The sequence below is a fragment of the Staurois parvus genome, unplaced genomic scaffold (assembly GCF_062004578.1).
Source record: "Staurois parvus isolate SC_StPar_1 unplaced genomic scaffold, SC_StPar_1.0 ptg000267l, whole genome shotgun sequence".
Lineage (NCBI taxonomy): Eukaryota > Metazoa > Chordata > Amphibia > Anura > Ranidae > Staurois > Staurois parvus.
Window position 1 is genome coordinate 1,340,145 of NW_028318063.1, and position 20,166 is coordinate 1,360,310.

The 20,166-nt window shown below is 43.1% G+C and overlaps 1 protein-coding gene across 4 annotated transcripts in view; it reads right to left on the reverse strand.

Moving 5' to 3' along the window:
* Positions 1 to 19,860, reverse strand: part of MAX (MYC associated transcriptional regulator X) — a 41,421-nt gene extending 21,561 nt beyond the window's left edge. Inside the window, exon 1 of one of the 4 annotated variants that reach the window (XM_089681449.1) lies at positions 19,631 to 19,860. In XM_089681449.1, coding sequence (XP_089537575.1) covers positions 19,631 to 19,666 — 36 coding nt within the window. In that variant the 5' untranslated portion in view covers positions 19,667 to 19,860. The remainder of the gene's footprint in view (positions 1 to 19,630) is intronic. The other 3 variants (XM_089681451.1, XM_089681450.1, XM_089681452.1) reach the window with 3 other exon arrangements.
* Between the last annotated feature and the right edge of the window lie 306 nt (positions 19,861 to 20,166).

Consider the following 20,166-nt stretch of genomic DNA (forward strand, 5'->3'; position numbering starts at 1 on the left):
ATACAGAGGGTTCACCACAAGATGCAAACCATTCATAAACCTGAAAAACAGAAAAAGCCAGATTAGACTTTGCCAAAAAAAAAAAAATCTAAAAAAGCCAGACCAGTTCTGGAAAAGCATTCTTTGGATGCATGAAAGATTAATCTGTACCAGAATGAAGAGAAGAAAAAAAAAAAAAAAAAAAAAAAGAAGTGTGGAGAAGACTTGGAACAGCTCATGATCCAAAACACACGTAATCTGTAAAACATGGTGGATGCAGTGTGCTGGCATGAGCATGCATGGCTTCCAGTGGCATTGGGTCATTGGTGTTTATTGATGATGTGACAGAAGCAGCTGGATGAATTCTGCAGTGTTTAGAGATATACTGTCAGCCCAGATTCAGCTAAATGCAGCAAAGAGCAAAGTTGATTGGATGGCACTTCACAGTACAGATGGAAAATGATCCAAAACACACTGCAAAAGCAACCCAGAAGCTTTTGAAGGAAAAGGAGTGGAATATTCTGCAATGGCCGAGTCAATCGCCTGATCTCAACCCAATTGAGCATTCATTTTACTTACTGAAGGCACAACTAAAAATGCAGAAAATACACTAGCTTATCCCAAAATACCAAATATATTAATTCAAAACGGTATTAAAACCCAATATAAAACTTATAGCAAACATATCTTAGTTGTGACTAATCCTTATCCTCAGTGCATTCAGTGGATAAATATGCCACTTACTCACCAATCATGAAGTGAACTGATCTACTAAGGGATCCACCGTGAGACGGAAATGTGAATAAAAGTTAAAAATAAAACACTAATGAAAAAAAGAAAAAAAAAAAAAAAAGGCCTAATGGGACTGCAATAAAGTGAAAGATATTAATAAATATAATAATAAAAAAAAAATAATATGGTGAATCCCTAAATGTGGGATCAATTGTCACTCAATAATAGTGACCACAGAGGCTATAAATTTGCCAAATAAAAGTGAAAAACTCTGTGAATCCTAGGAGACCTAGGAGGTGGAGTGACAGACCTTAACGTGCGCTGGCTGTATCTTACTAAATCATCCCTGAAGGGGACCCTGCTGCTTCCTTCCATTAACCTGTGAAGAGGATAACACCGCTGCAAATGGATGTCATCCTCGAAGGGGGGGACCACACCATGGAAGGTCACTTTTGTCTTAACAGGCGTTTTGGGTCGCTTGAAGGAGGTGAGGGGGCAATTCAGCCATTTATGGTTTATTTCCTATTTGTTGTCATGCATATTCACTTTATCACTTGCAGCGTTGGAATATTTGGTGTTTACGCACCTTTGAAGTTTTTTCTTTGAACTTATTTCATGCGACAATTTAAAAACCTTTTTTTTGGTTAATTTCTGGTGATATTTTATAATGTAATTTATTTTTTTATCTTATTTTTGTCATTCAATCACTGCACTTATCACTACTGTGTGATATTCAATTCAATATTTAGGGATTCACAGAGTTTTTCACTTTTAATTTGGCAAATTTACAGCCTCTGTGGTCACTATTATTGAGTGATAATTGATCCCACATTTAGGGATACACCATTTTTTTAATTATATTTATTAATTTCTTTCGCTTTATTGCAGTCCCATTAGGACTTTTTTTCCCATCTCTTTCACTGGTGTTTCTTTTTATTCACTTTTCCGTCTCACTATGGATCTCCTAGTGGATCAGTTCACTTCATGATTGGTGAGCGAGTGGCATATTTATCCACTGAAAGCACTGAGGATAGTGATTAGTCACAACTAAGATATGCTTGATATGAGTGATATTGGGTTTTATTACCGGTTTGAAATATATTTGGTATAAGGTAGTGTATAATTTATCGCAGTATTTAGGGTAGCGCTGCACCATACTTTTTATAATCTGCAAATTATCCATTTGGTATATGGTTGGGTGTTAGCAGCCCCCTCCTCTTAATTATCATTTGTGTTATTTAGTAGCGCAGGAGGTCCTTACTGTGTTTTTTTCTAAAAAGGCAGAAAGACCCACAAAGAACTGAAGACAGCCGATACTTGTGTGCAATCCCTTGAATTAAAAGCTGAAAGTCTGCACTTCAAATTCATTTGGATTGTTATGTTTTAAATTTATTCTGGTGGCATATAGAGCCAAAAAAGTATGAAAATTGTGTCCAAATATATATGGAGCCAACCGTATATATAAAACAAGACATGGGCATGCTGGACAAACTACACTCCGAAGTTGACCGTAAGGTCACATCCCAAATGAAGTCTGATGGTGAAGCTCAAACTTTAAAACCACACCCTCTGGGGCTAACTGAACCCTGGCTGTCCCCCTGAAGAGCCACTTTCTATAGGCTTTCCCTTTAGTTCCTCAGTTCCACTTTTGTTTGTTTTGCTACTCCGCTCTTTCCCACAACCATGCCACCTTTTTTTTTCCTCTCTTTTTGCCAACCGCAATTACACCTCACACCATTCCCCTTTTTAGATCTTCATCCATTCCTTCCTTTCCTTACCCTGCACGAGTCCCTTATCAATTGCAACTTTACTTCAACAGTCCGGGGGTCCAGCGCAGAATCCCCCATTAGAAACACACAAAGAAGCAAATCAATTATCACTTTACCAGCATTGAGGCTGACTTGCCCCGATTCTCCCACTGGTTCTAACCTTCCTGCAGCCCAGTTAGACCATCTGGGAGTGTACGAAGGAAACTTAAAGCTGGAGGTTGAGGAACCCTCAGGGGAACATTCCCCTACCCTATCTCCTCTTCCTAAATTGAAATGTATATTTGTATTAAAAATAAAATGTAAAAATCCAAAAGAAAAGAATTACTATAAAAAAAGTGAAGGAAAAAAAAAAAGATAATAAAACACGAAAATAAAAACGCCAGTAAATAATGATGCTCAGGTGTGAATGCAGCCTAAAAATTCTGCATAACCATTTATTGCAGACTAAAGACATTCACCCACCTGAGCTCCTCCTCTAATACATTACACCTGCAATACAGCTTAATTATACAGTCAATATTGGACAAACGAGAAGTATAAGAAAGATGAAAACAAGGCTACATTCCTGCAGGTTTGGGAGACACAGAGGGGATTTGAGGCCACTTAAGATTCATTCACACCATATTCACCGAATTGAGTTGATCAACACAACCTCAAGGCAAAGACAAAGAGAAAACAATTGTTTTCTATGTGCCCTTTTCACATTTTCTGCGCTTTTGTTGAGGGTTCACATCACCCTGCACAGCAAAACACAGTGCAGGGTGCAGGGCACAGCAAAACACAGACCGCCCCTTGAAGACGTCATTCATGACGAAACTAGTAGGGCTTACTGGATGCTGACGTTTGTGGAGAAAATTAAGTCACGAGCGCTGTAGTGAGTGTACGGGGAACAGGAGACTGTTATACCATTTGCTGTTTTATGCTGTTATACTGGTGTCGGTGAAGACACCCTTTTTGTGAGTGTAAATCTTTATTAAATTGTTGGATACTTTTATAAAAAAACTGGCTGCACCATGATTTTTCTCTTTCATTTCCAAACATGACCTCGGTGGAGAGATATAAAAAGAGAGAGTGATATAATGCTCCTGGAACCATTATATTGAGTGGTGGATACCTACCTTATGGATGAATGTGTAGCTATTGATCATCACACCTGAGAAGTTGATTCATTGCATCTGCTCCCAGAGGAAAAAGCGTTTTTTGCTGATCTAGAGATTGATCAGCATGGAGCTCTGGTGAGTTACCCAACTTTACTTTTGGTGGTGGATTTTGGCACAATTTCTTTGAGAGCACCTGAATTTGGAAAGGATATGTTTGGACATTTGAAGAAATTCAGAATTGGACATTTTTTTTTTTTTTATATTCACAAATTTAATTATTTAAATTACTTATGTTTTGCACACAATTTTGATATTTTTTGATATTAATTGATAATAGATATATATATCTTTTGCACTAATGTTTCTACACTAAATTAGGAATAGTTTGTGGTTTTAGCGCATTCCTTGATTTAAGTTTTACCTGAGCAGGCTGTCATCAGTGGGACGTCCAGCAGACAGCTGTACAATGTGTGTTTCAGCATTTATCCTCAGGAGCCCTGAGGATGAATTGCTTCATCATCTGCCCCACCTCTCAGCTTTGTATTCAGTCATAGAAAGCAAAGATCTCTGTGAAGCCCCCACTCCGCCGCAGGAACACAGTTCTGTACACTGTATGTGGCAGATAATAGTTTATACAGCACTCACATACGCTGCATCTGGTAGTGAAGTAAAAAGTTTACTTGGACCAGCTTGGTATTTAAAACCTAGAGTTAAGCTTAAAAAAAAAAAAAAAAAAAAAAAAAAACCCACACAACATTTAAAGGGTTAGTTTATCCAAAATGAAGAAAAGTTGTGCCTATAGTACTTTATGATAGAGGATTGGATAGTTATAATCCCTCTAAGGTTTATTTTATCTTTGACTATGGGACCAGAAGTGAAGGTAAATCTCCCCATTGGAACAAACTGAAAGTGAGAGGAAATCCCTGCAAATCTTTTGTGTCTAGTGTCCCCATTGGAATATTTCCCGTCTATCACCCAAAACACGGATTTTTTTTTATTTTCACCTTCAATGATAAACAGGACAAAGAGAGTGAATCTCCTTAACTGCTTCCCGACTGCCCTATAGCAGATATACTGCTACAGGGCGGCACGGGTGCCCAAAATCACATATACATATATGCATTTCCGGGTAGGCGGTGCACGCTCCTTACCCCCGCTGCCAATCACCGGGTCCTGGCTGGTGATTACTCTGATTACTCGCCAGCGCCCGGTGATTGCCGAGCATCTCCAAAGGGGGACAAAGCAGTTCTCTCCTGTCAGCTCGAGGACACTGCTTTGGATGCAAAGCAGTGTGATTACAGTGAAGAACTAACACACAGCCCCATAGTAAAAAACACCCAGCACAACGTTAACTCTTTGATTGCTCCACGTTAACCCCTTCCTGCCCAGTGCAATTAGTACAGTGTCAGTGCTTTTTTTTTTTTTTCAGCACTGATCACTGTATTGGTGTCACTGGGGATATCAGCGACACCAAGTCAGTTCCCCCCAGGGTCAAAATGCCCACCGCAGTCCCGTTATAGGTTGCTGATCGCCGTCATAAATAGTAAATATTAAAAAAAAAAAAAATCCAGTATCTACACCACCATTTGTAAACGCTGTAACTTTCACATATACCAACTAATCCACATGGATTAATATATATGTAAACCTGCGCTAATAAGAACCACAATAGATAATCAAAAATGAGGTGTAAAACATAGCAGCTGAACACAAAAAACCCTGATACTAGGCAATCAACAATAAAATACATAAAAGTGCAGTGCTTAAAAAGTTACAAATAATAAGAAAGCAGTGAAAAATGTGTAAAAAAAAAAAAAAAAATAGTCCACCCAAAAATAAAAAGACCACAAGAGAAGTCCCAGAAGCTGTGATGAAACAAAAGAAAACCAAGGACAGTTGTGTCACCAACCAAAGAGATGTGGCAGAACACATTTTGGCCTAAGTTTATGATGAAGTTTGATTTTTTTTTTACATTTTTATTTACTGGATATGTTTAATAGCAAAAAGTAAAAAATATGGTTTCTCTCTCAAAATTGTTTTTTTAATAGTACAATTATAAAAAAAAAAAAAAAAAAAAAAAAAAAAAAAAAAAAAGGAAGAGAAGAAGATCTTCTAAGCCCTCTCCATCCAAAACAAAAAAAAAACAAAAAAAACAAAAACAAAAAAAAAACAAACTCTGCACACTACCCACCACTCAGGTCCCTACTGCATATACCTTATACAATCATCTTCTGATGCCCCCTCCTGCATAATGGATCAACACTTTTAAAACAACAAAAAACAGCGCTGATACCTGTATCCTGAAGAGGATTCTCACTGGTCCGTGTTGTCACATGGCCAGCTTTAACCAATTAAGTGCTCGCTATTGCTCATATTATGCTGTTACACAGCCCCTGGTGATGTGTAGTGATGTTTAGGGGCCAGAGAGGGTGATGGAAGAAACATAAGTCAAATTGTAGCGGGGACCAGAGAGGTGGGATGGGTGTTTTGAGTTAGTTGATGTGCATTTTTTGTGAAAAGGTGAACTACTCAGTGTGGATTCACATGTGTACCGTGCGAACTGAAGCACTTTCACAGCAAATTAACAAAGTAGTTGTTCAGCACTTCAGGTCAGGTTTACATCAGATTCAGATCAGGATCAAGTCAGGATTTTATCCTGTTCACAACTGACGACATGTACAATTCAGAAGCATTCCCACAAAGTCAACGAGCCTGAATCCGCACCTGAGCTGGATCACACTGCTCAAAAAACTGACAGGACTATTATTCAATTCACACTGAAACCGCACTCCAGCTACACCGCATATATGCAAACAGGCACAACAGAAACCAATGTAATTTCATGTCTTAAGAATTGGATGTGGTTAAAGAGGCATCCAATTCGTATATGTGAACCGGCTCTTAACCATTTTCCCTCTGCCCTACAGCAGTTTTACTGCTACAGGGCAGCATTCCTGTGCAAAAATCACATAATTAAATGTCATTTTGCACTTCCGCAACATGGGGGCACACCGGAGGAAATCTTTAGCTGTGAACTGTCACAGCACAAAACCATCTATCAGGGAGGAAAAACAGAGCTGTATCTATGTTTACATAGAAACATTTCTGTTGTGACAGGAGAAAATCATGAATTGTGTCTCTCAGCAGAGTTAAGAACACAATCCATCACTTCCCCTAGTTACATAGTTAGCTGGGCTGGAAAAAAAAAAAAAAAAAAAAGACCAAAGTCCATCTAGTTCAGGGGTAGGCAACCTGCGGCTCTCCAGCTGTTGCAGGACTACAAGTTCCATCATGTCTCTGCAAGTCATAGCTGTAACTGTCAGTTTTGTAATGTTGCAATGCCTCATGGGAAATGTAGTTCCACAACAGCTAGAGAGCTGCAGGTTGCCTACCCCTGATCTAGTTCAACTAGAAAAAAAAAAAGTTATAATCCTACACCCACAGCTGATACATGAGGAAGGCAAAAAAAAACCAGCAAAGCACAATCTAATTTGCTCCTGCAGGTGAAAAATTCCTTCCTCATCCCTCAAGGAAACTGGATATTCCCTGGATCAACTTTACCTATAAGGCTACGTTCACACTAGCCTTGTGTGCAGGCGGCAGAGAGGCGTTTGGGAAGCGTTTTTACCGCTTCCCAAACGCCTCTGCCAATTCTGTACATTACAGCACATGGTGCTGTTCTAACGGGAGCGTTTGCGTCGCGTTGCGGCAAAACGGACGCCTCCGGACGAGTCAGGAGGCTTTGAAGCCTCCTATTCTCGTCTATGGTGCCGCTCCGCAAACGCCCGGCCGGCGTTTGCGGTGCGGTTGTGATGCGGTTGCGGGGCGTTTGCGGAGCGGTAACACCACTCAAACTGCATTATAGGCGTTTGTGGGGCGTTATTAACGCTCGGCAAACGCCTAGCAACCGCCGCTAAACCGCGCATGCGGCGTTTGCGGAGCGTTTGCCGAGCGTTAAAAAACGCTCCGCAAACGCCGGACCAACGCTTGCCAAACGCTATAGGGGCGTTTGGCAAGCGTTGGCAAAACAGCCTAGTGTGAACGAGCCCTAAATGTTAGTATCCAGTTATATTCTGTGTATCTATGAAAGAAACCAGGACTTTTTTAAAGCAATCCACTGAGCTGGCCAGAACCAACTCTTGAGGGAATCTATTCCATATTTTCACAGCTCTCACTGTGAAGAAACCTTTCCATGTTTGGAGATTATATTTCTTTTCCTCCAGACGTAAAGAGTGCCCCCTTGTCCTCTGTGTTGACCTCAGGGTGAATAGCTCTACACCGAGTTCACTATATGAACCACTGATGTATTTATACATGTTGATCATATCCCCCTTAATCTCCTCTTCTCAAGAGAGAATAAATTCAGTTCCTCTAATCTTTCCTCATAGCTGAGCTCCTCCATGTCTCTTATCAGTTTAGTTGCTCTTCTCTGTACTTTCTCCTGTTCCCCAATGTTCTTTTTGTGAATTGGTGCCCAAAACTGAACTGCATATTCCAGATGAGGTATTACTAATGATTTGTACGCGAGCTCTCTCTCATTGCCCAATTAAACAGTGCATTGAGGGGTACACCACTGACAACCCTAAACCATTCAGAGTATGAATCATTAACCACTGCACCCTGAACACAATCTTTTCGCCAGTTTTCTATCCATTTACATACAGATTTTTCCAAGTCTGTAGACTTTACCTTACACATTAGCAGTGTGTGGGGAACTGTGTCAAACGCTTTTGCAAAATCCAAGTACAGTGGGGCAAAAAATATTTAGTCAGCCACCAATTGTGCAAGTTCTCCCACTTAAAAAGATGAGAGAGGCCTGTAATTGGCATCATAGGTAGACCTCAACTATGAGAGACAAAATGAGAAAAAAAATCCAGACAATCACATTGGCTGATTGGGAAAGAATTTATTTGCAAATTAAGGTGGAAAATAAGTATTTGGTCACCTACAAACAAGCAAGATTTCTGGCTCTCACAGACCTGTACCTTCTTCTTTAAGAGGCTCCTCGGTCCTGCACTCATTACCTGTATCAATGACACCTGTTTGAGGTTGTGGACAACTGATAACAAGTTCAAACAGTCACACTCCAAACTCCACTATGGTGAAGACCAAGAGCTGTCGAAGGACACCAGAAACAAAATTGTAGACCTGCACCAGGCTGGGAAGACTGAATCTGCAATAGGCAAGCAGCTTGGTGTGAACAAATCAACTGTGGGAGCAATAATTAGAAAATGGAAGACATACAAGACCACTTTTTGCTACTCGGCGCTACACTAATTCAACTCATAATTGCTCGGTCATGCAATGCTGCACCCAAACGACATTTACGTCCTTTTTTTCACACAAATAGAGCTTTCTTTCGGTGCTATTTGATCACCTGTGCGCATTTTATTTTTCTCGCTATAAACAAAAAAAGACAGAAGATTTTGAAGAAAAACGATATTTTTTACTTTCAGCTATAAAAAATATATAGTAAACTCAAAGTTAGTTATAAATGTAGGCCAAAATGTATTCTGCTCCATGTTTTTGGTAAAATAAAAATCCCAATAAGTGTATATTAATTGCTTTGTGTGAAAGTTATAGAGTCTACAAACTATGGTATAGATACTGCAATTTACACCTTTTTTTTGCTATACAGCGCTGCGCTAGTTTAACGGACAATTGCGCGGTCATGCAATACGGTACATAAATGAAATTTATGTCCTTTTTTCCCACACAAATAGAGCTTTCTTTTGGTGGTATTTAATCACCTGTGCACTTTTTATTTTTGGTGCTATAAACAAAAAAATTGATATTGATCCGTTCAGACACTATACTATCAATGGAGGTTTATTGTGCATGATCGTGCTCCTGGCAATCAAGGGGTTAAATGTGATGACTGGTGTACTGACGGGCAATCTGACACTATGTGCAAGGGGCGTGAATACCATGGCACGGGAGAGCAAATCATGTATATGTGTGTGAGAGAGAGAGAGAGAAAGAGAGGGGGGGGGGGGAGAGGGCGGGGAGAGAGAGATGATTTTGCGCATCCATGCCGCCCTGTAGCAGTAATTCTGCGGTCAGGAAGCGGTTACAGAAGAGGTTTGTGTTACGCTGATGCGTTACTTTAACTGACAATTGCGTGGTCATGCAACACTGCACCCAAATTAAATTTTCACCCTTTTTTTCCCCACAAATTGAGCTTTCTTTCAGTGGTATTTGATCGCATATGCGTTTTTTATTTTTTGCGCTATAAAAAAAAAAAAAAGGCTGAAAATTTTGAGGAAAAAAGAACCTATATTTTGGACTTTTTGCTATAAAACATGTCCAGTAAAGTAAGTTTTTTTTTTTTATACTAATAATGGCGGCGATCAGCGATTTATGACAGTGATCAGTGACTTATGGCGGGACTGCGGCGGACATTTTGGCACTGGGGGGAACTGACTTGGGGTCACTGACATCCCCAGTGACACCAATACAGTGATCAGTGCAAAAAAAAAAAACACAAATGACACTGTACTAATGGCACTGGGGAGGAAGGGGTTAATGTTCTTTAGGCAAGGAAAGTGTTAACTGTGTTAGGGGAGTGTTTTACTTGGGGGCTGAGGTGTGTGCTTCACAGGAACACAGCTGATCCAGAGAGATAAACTGTGCTCTCAGGATCAGTGTGTTAAGAGCTGACAGGGAGCAGAGCTGTGTGCTCTGTGTCACTGTTTGCTGGCAATCGCCGGGACCCAGCGGGTAATGACCAGCCGGGACCCGGTGATTGACACCCACGGCCACGATCGGTGGCACGGGTAGGGCGGTCGCTCGCCCCCTACCTGTTTTGCAATATCACATTTTAAAACGTGATTTTGCCAAGCGGTGCCAACTTGTGGCCGTTTTTCTACAGTGGCTGGACAGCAAGCAGTTAAAATATTTTTTTCCAGCAAGAACTCATCTATGTGGTCTTTTATTAAACTCTCCAGTATCTTCCCAACTATAGAAGTTAAACAGGTCTATAATTACTTGGTAAAAATTCAGACTCATTTTTAAATATTGGCACCACATTGGCATATGATGCCATCCCAGAACTGGCCAGCCGCAGTACAGCCATCATTCGGCTATCTGCGGTTGACAAGCAGTTAAAGCGGAGCTCCACCCAAAAGGGGAAGTTCTGCTTTAATGCTCTGTCCCCTGTTTCCCATTAAGGATTGGCACCTTTGAGGAGCGAGGGAGGGGGCACCCGAATTTGACAGGTACCCGCTCCCACTTCCTCTGCAATCGAACTACAAGTCCCATCATGCCTCTGCCTTTGGGAGTCATGCTTGTAACTGTCAGTTTTGCAATGCCTCATGGGACTTGTAGTTCTACAACAGCTGGAGGGTCACAGTTGCCCACCCCTGGCCTAGGCGATTGGAAGTGAAAGTAGTCCACCCGTAGTCTTCTGGGACACGTGACAGGTCCCAGAAGACTACGGGGGGGGGGGCATTCACAAAGCACAGCGCATCTCGCGCATGCGCGGTGGGCACCCGGCTGTGAAGCCGCAAGCTGTCACAGCTGGGTGCCCACACTGAAGATGCCTGCGCCAGGGAGAGAAGACAGCCAGTGAAACCAGCGGTGGTGAGGATGCCACTGGACCGAGGGACAGGAAAGCGGCTGTATTTTAATAAAAAAGTCAGCAGCTACAGTTTATGACTTTTTTTTTTTTCAGGTGGAACTCGGCTTTAACGCCTTAATAAAGTCCACTTTGCAACTTTTACCTATAGGTAAGCTTGTAATAAAGCTTACCTGTAGGTAAAGTGAATATCTCCTGTACTGTCTGTACTCTGTCTGCCCTCATGTGGTAAAGCACTGCACACTGTCAGCGCTCTATAATTCCTGTATAATAAGAATCTCCTAAACGTGCACCATTTAAGAGATATACTAGTGAGCAGCAGCCAGTGATGCCACCAGCATATGTGCTCTGAAGGGACAGCATACTCATGTCGTCCCTCAGATCTCTCTGCCGCAGCATCATCACAGCTTGGCCATTCAAATGGCAGGAGCCCATGAGCTGGAAAGCAATACTGGGTAAAGTAAAAGTCATTCCAAACTCTGATTCCAATATGGAAAAATATTTCCCTGGATCTTTATTGCCGAGCCCTCCAATTGGCTCCCAAGGAAAATGTGAACATTTAAAACATTATAAAAATTGCCTTATTCCCATGCCACAAGAACCTCTAGGGTCGCCGAGCAGCCTCTAGGAGTGTTTGGCATGTGTCTCCAGTGTCCAAGATGGCCGATCCACCACTTCCGGTTCCTCTCTGTGCGTCCGACGTCACTTCCTTATTTGTGACACCCTCACCAGGGCAAGACATGAGAACAAGGCTTACGGGTGGGTTTTTCTAGCTCTACTGAAAATCACCATTTCAAATGCTTGGTAACGCAAATTGCTAATCACATGGCAGCAATTCAATGCATTTAGGCATGTAGATGTAGTAAAAATGACTTGCTGAAGTTCAAACCTAGTATCTGAATGGGGAAGAAAGGGGATTTAAGTGACTTTGAACGTGGTTGTTGGCGCAAGACAGACTGGTTTCAAAAGCTGATCTACTGGGGATTTTCACACACAAACCATCTTTGGGGTTTACAGAGAATGGTCCAAAAAAGAAAAAGAGAAAATATTCAGTGAGCAGCAGTTGTGTGGATGAAAATGATGTCAAAGGTCAAAGGAGAATGAGCATACTGGCTCGACATAATAGAAAGGCAACAGTAACTCATGTCAACATGGACCAAAATCTCTGAGGATTGTTTACAACTTGTTGAATCTATGCCAAATTAGTAAAGCATAAGGGGGTGCAACCCAGTACTAGCAATGTGTACCCACAGACACATACACACACAAAACACTAACTTCTTTCCATACACATCTTTAGGATGACCACCCTAAAATGAATGCTTCACCTGTGTCGCCTACTTAAGAGGTCCACTTTTTACCCACCATCAAGTAGAGAAAACTCACATGAAGACCCCGGCAACAGCTCATTACTATGCAGCACAGCTGAGCAGTGGAGCACAGAATTTAGCAAATTGTCATTTTGACACTTTTCAAGTGTGGTAAAAAAAAAAAAGGGGAACAAAAAATTTGGCAGCAAAAATTGTGAGCTGGCTTTGTTTTTTTATTACAGAATGCAATGTCTCTTCTGCAATAAAAACACTTACCTGCCTATTCACAATCTTCTTTTGAATGTACACTGAGCAACTCAGCATGCATTCTTAGCAGAGAGCAGGTATGCTGAGATGAGCGACTCATGCACATACACAGAAGTCACATTATCTCTGCAGGCCAATCAAAAGGTTGATAACATGGCACCTGGAAGATGATGTTAGCAGCCAGCGAGGGATCCAATGGTTGCATCATTTGAATAGTAGCAAGTATTCTGTAGACCTCAGATCTGCTTTAACCACTTGCCTACTTATACCCCCTTCCTGCCCAGGCCAATTTTCAGCTTTCAGCACTGTCACACTTTGAATGACAATTGCGCGGTCATGCAACACTGTACCCACAGGAAATTTTATCATTTTTTTGTGACAGATAAAGCTTTCTTTTGGTGGTATTTAATCACCACTGGGTTTTTATTTTTTGCTAAACAAACCAAAAACAACTGAAAATTTTTTTTTTTTCTTCAAAGAGCAAACGTTGTTTCTTAGATTTTGTTATAAAATTTTGTAAATAAGTGATTTTTCTCCTTCACTGATGTGCGCTAATGAGGCTGCAGTGATGGGCACTGATGAGCATTGACAGGCATCACTGATGGGCACTGAAAGGCAGCACTCATATGGCACTGACAGGTGGCACTGACAGGCGGCATTGATGTGGTACTGATGGGCACTGGCACGAGGCACTGATGGACACTGACATCTGGCACTGCTGGGGCTAAACAGATCATCAAGGCACACTGATCATCAGTGCTCTGATGATCAGTGTACATGTCCCCTCTGAGGAATGCCGATTACCAGCTCTCCTCTCCTCACCAGCTGTCAGCGTGACAGCTCGTGAGAAAAGAGATGCAGATAACCGGCATTTCCCTATTTACACGCGATAAGCTGTGATTGGAAACAGCTGATCACATGACCGAGCCAACGTCTTCGCCTCTTTCCGTTGATCGGTGCCCCCGAAGCCGCGCACGCGTGGTTAGAGTGGAAGGACGTCATACGATGTCCTCCTAGAACGAGAGAACCACCTTGCGCCCGTCATTGCCTTATATGGCGGGCGGGAGGCGGTGAAAGGATAAGTTCACCTTTTCGGGCAGAATTTCACTTTTCATAATAAATAGAAGCATTTTTCCAATGCCATTTCTGGCCCAACCAACCCACTGTGCTGGACATTTAATTTTTGTGTCAGTTTTTACAGGATGTTTAAATTTTGTCAGGCTCCGTGAGATTGTAAAAAGATTTTCAGGATTGTATAATTTCCTGTAGATGGACTTTCAGAATTCACTTCCTGTTGGCCACTTCCCAGAAGCCTTCACTTCCTTGTTGCATCACAGAAGAGGGTGTGTTCACCACTCCTCCACACCTCCCTTATTACATTTCTACCTTCCTCCTATCAGCCATGTAGTGCAAGGGCCTGCCCAAATAGATAGAAATGTAATAGATGGTTCAAGCATGTCCTTCTATTCCATAGCTCTGGAAAAAAAAACTAAAATGAAATTGTACAATCAGATTGCATAGTGTATGGCCATCTTTATACAAGTACATGGTAGGAAGTGGATGGAGACACTCAGTTGTCAGGCTCCATTTACATCTTCATGTAGTGAAGACTCACATTCCTGCATGCGTTTGTTTTGGAGCATTTTCAATCGTCACACATAGGGAAGCCCATTCACTTGAAAGGACACACACACGAACACACACACTTGCCCCAGAACTTTTTCTGGAGCAGAACACGGTGCGTTACTGAAGTTTTTGGTGCACTTACAGCACTTAGGGTGCCTTTAACACATTACGACAACACAAACACGATGCACATTTGAAGCATGTTTCTGAAACACATGGCAAAGCTCGCATTTTCTGTGCAGATTGCCATGTGTTCAGAAACACACAGTTGTGAATAGAACCTCTGTTCTGTGTAATCGCACCAATTTCAGTTTCAGGCGCCATTCACACCTAGTTTTTTGGCTCGTTCTTCCAGTGACACATAAGGCAGCCCGTTGATTTCAATGGGCTGCGTACACGTGGCAAAGCTCATGGGACATTTTGGCATGATGCGAGTTGCACATTTTTTACCGCACATTTTGCTGCATTTGTCATCCATTTTTTTCATGTGGAAAAATGTGTGCTTGTTTCGGTGTCGTTAATTAACTACCTGCCGACCGCAGATAGCCGAATGACGGCTGCACTGCGGCCGGCCAGTTCTGGGTGGACGTCATATGACGTCCTCCCAGAACGCGCTCTCCTGCGCGCCCCAGGGGGCGCGCACCCGGCGATCTCCATGATCGCTGTGTCCTACGGACACAGCTGATCACGTGATGTGGTAAAAGGCCAATCACAGCGGCCTTTTACCACGTGATCAGCGGTGTCCAATGACACACTGATCAGAGGGAAATGCAAGTGCCGGTTCTCGGCTGCACTTTCCTCACGATGTCAGATCGTGAGGAAAGTACTGCCGAGAACCGGCAGTTGTCAGAGCGGGGATCGGCACCGATCATCAGGGCACTGATGATCAGTGCCCTGATGATCGGTGCCCAGCAGTGCCACCCGCAAGTTTCGCCCACCTGTGCCCAGCAGTGCGCCCACTAGCTCCGCCCACCTGTGCCCAGCAGTGCCACCCACCTGTGCCCAGCAGTGCCACCCACCTGTGCCCAGCAGTGCCACCCACCTGTGCCCACCCACCAGTGCTGCCCACCTGTGCCCACCCACCAGTGCTGCCAGTCAGTGCCACCAGTCAGTGCCCAGGGGTTGTGCCAGTCAGTGCCGCCAGTCAGTGCCCAGCAGTGATGCCAGTCAATACCGTCTATCAGTACCAATCATCAGTGTCACCTATCAGTGCCGCCTATCAGTGCTGCATATTAGTGCCGCCTATCCGTGACACCTCATTAGTGCTGTCTATCAGTGCCGCCTATCCGTGCCACCTTATTAGTACTGCCTATCAGTGCCCTTTAGTGCTGCCTATCAGTGCCCATCAGTGCCGCCTATCAGTGCCTTTTTTTATTTATAGCGCAAAAAGTAAAGCGCCCAGTGGTGATTAAATACCACCAAAAGAAAGCTCTATTTGTGAGAAAAAAATTATCAAAATTTCATATGGGTACAATGTTGCATGACCGCGCAATTGTCAATCAAAGTGCGGCAGCGCTGAAAGCTGAAAATTGGCCTTGTAAATAAGGGGGTATAAGTGCCTGGTAGGTAAGCGGTTAATGACACTGAAAGCAGAACTAGTTAATTTTAGGTATACATGTTGCCATACACTATATAATCTGATTTTGTTTTCTATATTTTGAGTTTACAATTTGCTTTAAAGTGGAACTAAACCCATCAATTTAGTTTCCCTAAACAATTACATCCCAGGCAATTCTTGAATGATAAATGTTATGGTTGCTTGTGCTGTCAACCAACCTGTCAAACTATCAAATGGCTGGTGTCATTACTGATCAACACCATTCCTCCAGCAGCTCAAACAGAAGCTAAGAATGGCAGTTTCCTTTGCTGTGAAGCAGGGGTCTCCAAACATGCTAAACAAATGGCCAGTTCACCGTCTTTTAAACTTCAGAAGGGCCGGACAGTGGCCAGAGGGAATAAACAACATCTTGGCACCAGTGGAGGGGACGGCCGCCCCATCCTTGGCGCTAGTGGAGGGGACGGCCGCCCCATCCTTGGCGCCAGTGGAGGGGACGGCCGCCCCATCCTTGGCGCCAGTGGAGGGGACGGCCGCCCCATCCTTGGCGCCAGTGGAGGGGACGGCCGCATAAAGTATATAAGTGTAGGTGCCATTATTTGTTAATGGCACCCCCATGCATTGGAAAACTTGGCATGTGAAAATGTTTTCTTTGTGTTACTGCAGTTACCTCTGTTTATCTAGGAGGAAAAAAATGCAGGTACTTGCACCTAGTATGAATGGGCCCCAAGTTATCTGTATTTTTCCACATGGAAACTAACAGAATGCAGAAAATAATAGTTTTTTATGTTACGTTCAGCAGTGCATTTCTCTGCGTTCCATAGATGGAAGATTTTATGTAGTACGTTTGCATAAGATCACACTGCAACACAAAGAAATGTGTGAACAGGTACAAATACACAGCACTGCAACGCACCTCTCACCCACAACTATTAGGTCAAATGAAACATGCCTCTCCCAACTACCCATATGTCGATGGACTTTCGGTGGTTGTACCGGAGTGATGCCTTCAGTGGCAGGCATCACCCTTGTACTGTTCTTTTTTTTGTAAGCCAGCGGTCAGCTCTCTTGTACAAGCAATCGGAGCGGCTAACTAGCAGCTCAATTGCATTTACAAGCAGCAAGAGGGGACGTCCCCCCACCTTCCCCCATAGCTCTCTCTAGATCTCCTGTCCCACCAGGAATCCTAAGCGTCCAACCAGCATGGCCTTCGGCTGGCTGGCAAGCCGAACAAAACACGAAAATCGGCATTGATCGGCTCTCCTTTATTGTAAACCGTAAGAGACATCACTTCCGGTTTAGTGGGGAAAGTTCGATCTTGGTGTTCTGAATGCTTTCAAGTGCAGAGGAGGGATTTTGGGTCATAAAGACCCCAGATCCTTCCATAAAAATACCTGTTGTGTCTATTGATGTCACAGGGGATGTTTTCATTACTTGTGACAGCAATAAAAGGGATTCAAAAAAATTAAAGTGTAAAAAAAAAATAAAATATATACATTAATTAAAGTACCCCCTCCCTGCACGCAAAGGTGAATGCACATGTCAGTTCTACACGCAAACAGTGATCGTCCCACACAAGTGAGGTATCGCTACAATCTGACCATGGGCAGTAACTCTAGCACTAGACCTCTGTAAACCTGAAGTGGTAACCTGGAAATGCTTTTAAAAAGTGTTGCCTATGAATAGTAACATTTATTTATTTTACTTATTTATTTCAGGTACTTATATAGCGCCGTCACTTTACGTAATTTATGTCATTTGTGGCCGTTACACAGGTGTGCACAATTTTAAAGCGTGACATGGGTGGTATCCATGTACTCGGCATAACATCTTTTATATTTTATGTATTGTTTTTTTTAAAAAACTGCTGCGCAAATACTGTGCGACAAAAAAAAGAACAAAAAACAAAAACCAGCAATTTATTCTCTCGGGCCTCTGCTTTAGAAAAAAAATATATAATTTTTGTGGGATTTAAAAGGTATTTTCTAGCAAAAAATATGGATTTTAAAATGAAAACAAAAAATGCTCGGGGCTGAAGTGGTTATGAAAAAAAAAAACCCTATGTAGAAAAACAGCTTAGAGATGTACAGAGGCACAATTGATTTCAAGTGCGTTTTCCTGTGCCTTGCAGTGTGAACGGGCCCTTAGGCTAGGATCACATCTCTGCGTCTTGCGTGGGAACAGTTGCACAAGCACAGCAGCGTATTTATTTGAATGGGTTGCTGTACTTGCAGGAAACACGGTGGAAAAGTCCCTGAAACTCTCATTAAAATGCACCCGCAGGGCAGCACCGTGCAGTTTCCAGCACCTGAACACGTGCTGCATTTTTCATTTCTGATTAAGAATGAACAGCATACCCCACGCATCTGAGCAGCACGGTGGCTAAATGGTTAGCACTTCTGTCTGGCAGTACTAGGGTTGTTGGTTCGAATCCCAACCATGGCACCACCTGCCTGGAGTTTGCATGTTCTCCCTGTGCGGGTTTCCTCCGAGTACTCAGGTTTCCTCCTACACTCCAAAGACATGCTGGTAGGTTAATCCGCTCCAGTCTAAATTGTCCCTAGTTTTTGTATGTATGAATGTGAGTTAGGGACCTTAGATTGTACGCCCCTTGACTGGTTAAGCTGGCCATAAACGTGTATATTTTCGGGCGAGAATATTCGTACGCAAATTCTTTGAACAGTAATGGATGAATGTCGTTCGAAAAATCATCTTTTACTTTTAACATTTAATTTTAAAATGAATGTAATTTCTGAACGATAGTCACATACACTGGCTGAGAATTTGTTTGATTGAGAAAAGGTTTTCCTTCTTGCCCCTTCAAATTTTCCCATCACTGCTGTCGAAAACAATCGATCTGACCCCCACTAACGATTAGAAATTCAAACAAATGTTCTTGAAGTGAAAATTCTTGAACGGAAATCTGTATGTGTATGGCCACCTGTAGGAACTGATGTGAATGTACAATATATATGTAAAGTTCTGCGTAAATTATTACAGGTATAAAAGGGACCCGTAATATATAAATGTGCTGAAGAGCTACGCGTTTTACCTGCGGGTCAGGAACCGCTGTGAATATGCACCGCCTCCAGACCCACATATGGGTGAAACTAGACTTCATCAAGGATCACGCATGTGCGGGTCGGGATTGTTTGCAAAATCGCGCGCATACCTGACCCACAGGCATAACGCGTCGCTCTTTGACATGCAGAGGCGCCATTAACTCTTTATGGCACCCCCACACACTGGAAATGTGACATTTATGGGCACCAGATCAACACAGCGCAATGTAAGAAAAATAAAAGAGGGACTTTCTTCCCCGCACATACGTGATCCCCAAGGCACATACGTGACCCTCCACTTACTGGACAGGCCAGTGGGAGCCAGCCCTACGGCCACAAAACATGTCATGTTTCTGTGGTAAGCCCAGCAATAAAGTTGGATATATTCAGTCCAGATATTTTATTGAAATATGAATATAATTGTATTGATATGATGTGGAGTCGGGGCCCCTCCATCACCCCAGCACTGCCCTCCTGGTCTGTATCTAGGAGTCATAAAGAGGTCCTCCACCCTCCTGACTGCTGATTGGTCATTTCTGGGTCAGGCCAAGATCCCCCTCCCCTTCCCATATAACCCCTTCCTGTCAGGACAATGGAGGGGATAGGAGCCCCGTCTGTACACACAACACAGGCGGACATGACTGGGACACTTACGTCGCTCTCCACCTCGATGTCATCGTTATCGCTCATGCTTTCATCCACCGGAGCAGACGGGGTGCCGTACGGGGAAAGCAGGGTGCCTCGTCACTGAACAATGACAGGGGAAAACACACACAACATCCAGACCCGGCCAGCAGATCACCCCGAGGAAGGAGGAGATCCTCTCTGCGCCCAGGAAAACAGATCACCGGAAGCCACACGTGACTACTCACCACCACAGTCTCCACTTCCGGTTCTCTGCGAGCAGGGGCTGCTGGGAAATGTAGTCATTAAGGGCGGGGTTGGACGGGGAACTACAGGACGTCATAGAATGAGGCGGCGGAGATCTGGGCGTTGTAGTTTGGGGGAGGAGGGGTTTTCTGAGCGGTGTCTCCTGATAGGTGGACATGGCTCTGTCATAGGGAAAACATGGAGAGTGTATACAGAAATACCTCATAGAGCTCCTGTTCACAGGGACTGACTCCAGTATAGATGGAGCTCGCTCCTCGCACTGCACTGTCTACATGTGTGGACGTTTCTCCCAGTCAGGG